Source organism: Mauremys mutica, chromosome 7 (assembly GCF_020497125.1).
Source record: "Mauremys mutica isolate MM-2020 ecotype Southern chromosome 7, ASM2049712v1, whole genome shotgun sequence".
NCBI classification, from domain to species: Eukaryota; Metazoa; Chordata; order Testudines; family Geoemydidae; genus Mauremys; species Mauremys mutica.
In genome coordinates, this window is record NC_059078.1 from 60,124,938 (window position 1) to 60,133,283 (window position 8,346).

At 43.7% G+C, this 8,346-nt stretch overlaps 1 protein-coding gene across 2 annotated transcripts; it reads left to right on the forward strand.

Moving 5' to 3' along the window:
- Window positions 1-1,235: 1,235 nt before the first annotated feature.
- Window positions 1,236-8,319, forward strand: LOC123374092 (beta-microseminoprotein-like). Of its 2 annotated transcripts, none has more exons than XM_045023586.1 (4): window positions 1,236-1,296; window positions 5,772-5,871; window positions 6,616-6,715; window positions 7,940-8,319. In XM_045023586.1, exons 1-4 carry the CDS (start codon window positions 1,294-1,296, stop codon window positions 8,067-8,069), a joined length of 333 nt encoding a protein of 110 aa, XP_044879521.1. In that variant the 5' UTR covers window positions 1,236-1,293; the 3' UTR covers window positions 8,070-8,319. The 2 variants fall into 2 exon arrangements, with proteins under 2 accessions (XP_044879521.1, XP_044879523.1); XM_045023588.1 differs by lacking the exon at window positions 1,236-1,296 and adding an exon at window positions 4,553-4,571.
- The last annotated feature ends 27 nt before the right edge of the window (window positions 8,320-8,346 follow it).

Sequence of the window (8,346 nt, forward strand, 5' to 3'; positions counted from 1 at the left end):
GTTCTGCACCCTTGCCCCTGGACCATGCTGCTTCCCCACCACCCCAAAAAGCATGTGATATATACTTATCATGGGAAGATACTGGGCCACGATGGCTGCCAGTTCATGTTTTAAATTTATTTATGCCTTAATCCAGCAAAGCCCTCAAGTATGTGATTCACCTTAAGCACATGGTGTAGTTTTAATTGAGACAACGGAACTACTCATATGCTTAAAGCTAAGTTTGTACTTCAGGGCTTTACTGGGTCAGGGCCCTAGGGCAGGGGTGGGCAAACTACGGTCCACAGGCCGGATCCAGCCCGTTAGGGCTTTGGATCCAGCCCGCGGGATTGCCACCCCTGGGGCTAAGGCTAAGGGAACCGTGGCCAATGGGAGCTGCAGAGGGCAGTGTCTGCAGGTGAGGGCAGCATGTGGAGCCCTCTTCACTCCTCCCGCAGGGTCTGCAGGGATGTGGTGCCGGCCACTTCTAGGAGTGGCGCGGGGCCAGGGCAGGCAGGGAGCCTGCATTAGCCTCGCTGCGAGCTGCTGACACTCCGGAGCCGCTCAAGGTAAGCAGTGCCGGGCCGGAGCCTGCACTCCTCCTGCACGCCACACCCCAAACGCCTGCCCTGAGCCCCCTGCCACACCCCACAACCCTCCTGCACCCCAACCCCCTGCCCTGAGACCCCTGCTGCACCCCTCCTGCATCCTAACCCCCTGCCCTGAGACCCCTGCCACACCCCACACCTCTTCTGGACCCCAACCCCCTGCCCTGAGCCCCCTCCTGCACTCTGCACCCCCTCCTGCACCCTAAACCCCTGCCCTGAGCCCCCTCATATACCCTGCATGGCTCCTGCACCTCAACCCCTTGGCCTGAGGCCCTTTCTGCACACTGCATCCCCTCCCAGACCCCGCACTCCCTCCAACACCTCAATCTCCTGCCCCAGACCTACATTCATAGTCCTGCATGCAGTTTCCCCACCCATATGTGGCCCAAGGGCCAAAGAGTTTGCCCACCCCTGCCCTAGGGGCTGATCCAAAAACTGCTGAAGTCATTGGGAATCTTTCCATTGATTTCAGTGGACTTTGGATTGGCTCCCTTATCTACCAGAGTCAACGTTTCCCCTTCCAACTGACCTAGACTTCAGTCATACCCACTGATGTGATTTCTGAGCAAATATTTGAGTTATTTACGTACATTCAAATTTCTCAGCATTAGGCATTGCAAAAAACGTGTTCTTATTTGGTTTATAAATCTGCCAAAAACACAAGTGCCCACAGGCTGTGTGATCTCCAGCAGGGAAAGTTTTCACAATGGTAAGTCAGAGTGTGCATCTCACGCTTTAAAAGGAAGCAGTCTATATTCCTATTTACTTTATTTTAGTTACTCTTTGGGCTAGTGACAGCTGCCCAACTATGCACGTATCTGATTTACATCCATTTTAAAGAATAGATGGAGGGGTCCATAAAGGGAATGAAAGGTTGAGGGTAATTCTATGAGAATACCAATGAACATTTGCTAGGTTGTGCTTGTCTATGTTACTCACAGGGTTGAACCTCTTCTTTTGGTTTGGGAGAAATGGTCATTGTAAAAGCACCTCTGACTCTAAAGCCATTCAGAATCGCACTGTTCTAACTGACCTAAAAGGGCTGATTTCAAGTTGCCTCCTGGGAGTTTAGTCCATTTCAAAATGGAGCATATTTTACTCTGGTACACAGGAATAGCCAGACTGGATCAAATCAATGGACCATCTACTTCAACATCCTGTCTCTGACAGTGACCAGTACTAGCTGCTTCAGAGGAAGGTACAAGAACAACAGATATGGACAATTATGGAATAACCTGCCCATAGGGGAAGCATCTTCTCAAGCTCATTAATTAGTGGCTGACTTATGCCCTACATTGTGATGGCTTATATCCCCTATACATGTCTAACTTTGTTAGTGTAACTGCAAACATTTTTATTATTCATGTCAGCGTCTAATCCTTTATAGAATCTGACTAAATGTTTTGCCTCAAGGTCTTGTGGCAGTGAGGTCTACTGTAATTATTCATGGTGTAAACATATTCTCTTTAATCAGTTTTAAATTTTTTGCTTTTCTATTTAATCGTGTGATCCCTAGCTCTTGTATTATGAAAGGGCAAAGAGGATCACTTGATTTCATTTCCCTACATCATTTCTCATTTTACATAACTATCACATCCCATTTCCTCTCCTCTAAACTAAATAGTCCTTATTTTTTCTCTCCCAGCATATGGAAGCCTTTCCATGTTTTTATCAATCCTCCTTTCCCTGAGCTTTTTCTATCTTTGCTATACTATTTTGGAGGCAGCGTGACCAGAACCGCACAGTATTAAAGATGAGGAGGTATATTAATTTATATAACAGCATTAATATTGTCAGAATTATTTTCTAGCTATTACTTTATGAAACCTAATATCTAGTTTTGCTTTATTTAAAGTCATCAAGCTTTGAGTGGATGTTTTTAATGAAAGATCTAGAATAGAGCTGGGCAAAATTTTTCACCCAAAACTTTTGGTTTTTTTTAAGAAAGAAAGAAAGAAAGCAAGCAAGCAGATTTGGCAACATCAAATTATCTGGTGACTTCATGTCTGCTTTTCCAGATTGTTTCAGTTTAAAAAAAATAAAAATTCCAAAAAAATTCACAATATTTTGAATATTTTGTTCAACCCCAAACCATTTTTTTCAACTATCAGATGAGCTGAAATTTTAACAAAACCATTTTTAGTTTGACTCGAAACAATTTTTTTTAATTTATTTTTTTGAATTGCCAATAAGCCAAAAAAATCAGTTATTCACAGAGCTCTGGTCTAGAACAATGCCTAGATCTCATCCCCAAGTAGTTAATTTAGTATGTATGATTAGTTCAAATTCTTGTATTTACATACATTGAATTTCCCTAGTTGTCCAATCACTAAGCTTATCTAGATTCTTCTGTATTTCCTCACACTCTTCTGTCCTCTTAACTAATTATTGCAGAGCCTTTCACATTGAGCTTGTTTGTTCAAGTTTAGCTTAGGTCTGCAGTTCTCAAACTGTGGATTGGGACCCCAAAGTGGGTCCCAACCTCATTTTAATGGGGTTACCAGGGCTTGAATGAGACTTGCTGGGGTCTGGGGCCAAAGCCTGAGAGTTTTAGCCCTGGTGGGGCTCAGGTTACAGGGCCTTGCCTGGGGCTGAAGCCCTTGGGCTTCTGCTTTGGCCCCCGTGACCTAGGCAGTGGGGCTCAGGCTTTGGTCCCTCTATGCAGGGTGGTGGGGCTTAGGCTTCAGTCACCCCTCCTGAAGCAGCATAGTAATTTCTCTTCTCAGAAGGGGGTTGAGAAGCAATGAAGTTTGAGAACCCCTGGCTTAGATAATTCATGACAGACATGTACCATAGAGTATCAGGGTTGGTAGGGATCTCAGGAGGTCATCTAGTCTAACACCCTGCTCAAAGCAGGACCAAACCCAAAAACCCTAAATGGAACCCGCACAGATTGAACTCACAATGCTGGGTTTAGCTGGCCAACACTCAAACCACTGAGCTATCGCTCCCCCTCATGATTGTTGGGGATTGGTTGGAGCCCTTCTGTATTACCTTACCTGGTTTTGTATTAATGCCATGTTGTGCCAGGAACATTTTCATGGGGACAGCTGAGAATATGTGGGAAAATGGCCACCAGTTGGAGTGCCCTTGCTTTCACTTATGGTTTAGGTTCTTTCCGAGGGGTACTGAACTTTCTTTTAGGCAGTCATCAACTTCAGGTCCTAGCTCTCGTCCCTTCAGATAAGGTTTTCCTTGGCTTTCCAGGGCTTCAGTAAACTCGGTGTTCCTTTTTTCTTCCTGTGTTGTTTGACCATGTAGCCCACAGTCCCCACTTTCTTTATCATCTTTATCACCTTGAAAGGGCCTTGCCAGTTGGCCATTAACTTTGATTCTGAGCTTGGAAGAAGTAACAGCCCTCAACATCCACTAGGTCGAATTATCTTAGGTTTTACTATAGCACTTGTCACTATAGCATCTAATCACTGACGTGGATCAGTTAAAGAGCTGGCAATAGAACTCAGAACGCCTCACTCCCAGTTTCATGCTCTAATCAGTAGGCCACAATCCATCTCTTAATTCTACGGCAACCCTTTGAAAGAGGAATGCCTAGCACCAATGCCTCATGAAACGTCTCTAGGGTCTTTGAGACAGCAGACCAGTATGAGCAGTGGAATGCTGCCACTCTTCTTAGCATTACACCGTGTCTGTCTTTGTTTCTCATATGAGAGCTCTTCTTGAAGGCCTGTCACTGCTTACATATCACAAGAAAAGGCTTTTGTTATGAGTGTGGATGTGAAACATTGAACAGAGAGCTCCAATACAGCCTTTCGCTTCATTTTGTTCCTCGCTGAGACAAAACCTCCTCTTGCCAACTGGTCAAATTTCAGTAACTTCTGCAGAAACTTTCAGCATGACTTCTCTGGAATGAGAATACATTCAAATTGCTCAGTACAAGGCCTTGCACAATATTTGTTTTCATGAAGTGTATAATTTCACTGCAGAAAACTTCCCACAGACTGGGAACAACCCAATTTTACAATGGTAAGCCAGTTTCAGATTTTAAAAGCTGATAGTGCCTGATAAAGCTATTTGTTTTGAATTTGCTATTATAGAGAAATGCCTGACTAGGGAGGTATTTGATTTGCCTCTGTTTGACTGAATACCTGCAGGAGTCTCTAAGGAGATTAAGATCATGTCCATAATTTTATGAAAACCATGGATTTTGTTTAACTGTTAGCTAGGAGCTGCACATGTAATTCTGTGGCTCTTTTGCCTATTGATATTTTAATCCTGGGAAAAGTCAGCCCCTTTGTAAAAGACTTTTCTGATTCTAGAGCTGTTTAGAACCATGCAATCTGAAGTTCTAGATGGAAAATACAAACTTTATAAGATTTATATAGTCCCTTTATTCTGAGATACCAGGAGGTGTCCTCTCCAGCACTCGGTTAGCCGACCACTTAGGCATCCCTCAAAAGACAGGAAGAGAACAGAAGCCAATCTCTGCTCTGGTTTATGCCCATGCAACTCCATGATAATTGCAGGTGTAACGAAAGGCAGAATTTGACAGTCTCTTGATGAGTGTAGGATTTGCAGAATAGGTGGCAGTTTCTCTGGTGTATGTAGATTTGTAAATGAAGCGGAGATATTATGAATCAGTTTTCTTCATATTGTGCCTTTCATCATCATGAGTCTTGCTGCCTATCTGCTGGGAAGTAGAGATCACAGCTGCAGTCTATTCATAGTAACACTCTATGCACTTTCTCACTCAGGTCTATACTGTTTGTTTCTTTTCTTGTTTTGGTTTTCCTACTCAGAAATAAGTCAAGTAGACCGAGGCCTGGTCTACACTGGGGGGAGGGGAGGAATTGATCTAAGTTACGCAACTTCAGCTACGTGAATAATGTAGCTGAAGTCGATGTACTTAGATCTACTTACCACGGTGTCTTTACTACGGTGAGTCAACTGCTGTCGCTCCCCCATCGACTCTGCCTGCACCTCCTCTCCGAGTGCAGTACAGGAGTCGACGGGAGAGCGCTTGGGGATTGATCGCTGCCCGCCAATCCGGCCGGTAGTGAAGACATACCCTAAAGAAAATTTGTGTTTTTCTTTGGAATTATTTCTTCCTGATATTTGTTTTTATGCATACCAAGATTTCTTCTGTCTGACTCTGTACAAATGAATTGTTTTTAGCTCGTAACCATTGAAAAGACACCTCATTTTTGCCATGTCTCCCACTTACAGAAGTACTTTCTGGGTATACTTCTTGCCTTTGGCATCTTGGTGACACTATGCGATGCGTTCTGTTTTTATATACGAAATGACCCATTGGAATCTACCAAAGGTAAGAACCACAAACACTCTCTTTGACTTGGTCTATGTTAGCTGATCGCCATTGAGAATAGCCAGGAAAAGTATGAGAGGTATGAAAGAGGGATCAAGAGGGTAATGTAGAAGACCCCCCCAAATTATATATTTAGAGTGGAGGCAGTGGGCAAGAGGCGTGCACAGAAAGCATCACAGAAGGCAGACATCCAATGGATTTGACTCAAGCAAGTAGCTTTTGTGTGTTCTGATGCTGTGTAGTGACAGTGTCCATTCTAGTTGGATCCCCTTCCCTTTCTGTTCTATTCCAAAGAATAACATGAATCCAAACTCTAAATAAGGGACACAAGACTTTCTCTATGTAAGTGACTGACAGAGAAGCCCCAGTACAGCGATTCCACACGTGTAGGTTTTCTAGTGGGTTTGGAGGCCATCATTTTGTTTAAGCAGACTCATACTGGAGTTGATGGCAGTTTTAAGTGAGTTATTCTGGCAGGATATGGCCCCGGTTATTTACTGCTCATTGTCACAAAAGATTTGTCCCACGAGTGCAGAAAACAAAGAGAAAATCAGCTCGTGCTCTCAAAGTAGTAAACGAGGCTGAAAGGTAACTCAGGTGAACACAAAAGTGGAGGGAACTACATTTCAGCTGAACCCTACCAACACATGCCCATCAATCATTTACAAGATGCATAGAGATATTTAAGTTGTTAGTCATCTGTCAGTGTTTAAGGGAAGGGTTTGGGTTTTTGTTCTATTGTAGGTTGTAGACAAGATGGAGAGCTGCATGGATTTGGTACCTCTTGGACTGCAAATTGCAACAGATGTCACTGCAACCAGAATGGAATACGCTGTTGCTCCACGTAAGATCAACAGAACCTGTAGCGTCTTTCCTGCGTGAAAGCCACATGATGCTCTCACCACCCACACTTTGAATAAACACACTATCAAAGTCACAGCTCCACCAAGAGATCTTTTCCACCCATTGGGTCAATGGCTGCATGCTCCTTAGCTTACATCCTAGCCACTGGTATTAGAGGCAGCCTTGCTGGAAACATATCGAGTTGCCTGGCTGTATGGCTTTCCTTAGAGCTGCTTGTGACACTCACAAATCCCTTGGTTAATGCTGATACTGAACTTGGCACTGTACAACAAATGTTAATACAGTCCCTTTCCATGTTAGTTAGAGGATCTTCAATAGTTCTAGAAAGTGTGCATATATCCTGGTGTAGGATATGGTCACAGGTGTCTAACACCACACAGAACTGGACAGGAAGTGATGGGGAATACTTTATCCATCTGTAATTGTATGGGGAATGAAGTTCACTGAAATTTGATCTGGTCACTGCGACTAACACCCGTAGCTTTATGAAATATGCCACAGGATTTCTGATGATCAGAGAGGAAGAATAGTCCAGTGGTTAGGGTTTTAGCTGGGACATGGAGAACTGCGTTAAATTCACTGCTCTGCCACACATTTCATGTGTGACCTCAGGCAAGTCACTTTGTTTTCTCTGCCTCAGTCTCCTATCTGTAAAATGGGGATAATGGCACTGCTCTGCCTCACAGAAGCATGAGGAGGATAAATACCCTAAGATGTCCTACACCTTGTTGTTTACATACTCCAAACAGTTCCCCCCATGAGAAAGAAAGCAGCATATGAAGCTTCTACCTAAGACATTACTAGGAATAGGAAAATTTCTTTTGCAAATTTAGCTCATGTTAAAAAATACGGCCTCCAGGTTTAGGAGAGGAGCTCAGATTTCTGGAGTTCAATTTCCGTTTTTCTAGCAGTGATGTCTCAGGCCAGGCCTGACTCAACTGGCTAGAAAGGAGAAGATGTAAGAATGAGAATAAGCCATCGGGTGAAATTAGTTTGCAGACCCTTGTCGAATGACAAAGAATGAAACATGAGCAGCAAAAAGGGGCTCAGCTAATCAAACTATTAGCTAGAAAACAGCTCTGCCAGCTCTAACGCCTCCCAACACAATCTCTTCCTGCCAGAAGTGCGGATGCTGTCATCACTGGAAATAGTTTGTATCTCATTCTCACAGCCTGATATTTGCTCTTTTCTCTTCCAATGACAGCTACCATTCGCCTAGGGGTTATGACGAGGAAAAATGTGAAAGCATTTTCAACAAGGACACCTGCAGCTACAGTGTGGTGGAGAAGGCCGACCCCTCGAAAGCCTGCGAGGTCCGTGGTTGGGTGGGTTAATTACAAATCCACTTAGAATTTCTCTGCATAGTGCCTTTTCTTCCCCTTCTATGGATGATCAACAATAGAATGCATCTGTTCTTCAGAGATTCATGATGGTCTTTTAAGCATCACTACTAACAGCTGGTTTTTCTTCTCCTTGTTGAGTAGCAGTTCAGTGTGTGACAATGCACTGTACCTGATTCTATATTGTTTCTGTTATTCCCTGAGCTTTGATCAGCCAAATTAAATAAACTCAGATGAAGCATCAGAAGTCCCTGAGTGTTTTCTTTATAAG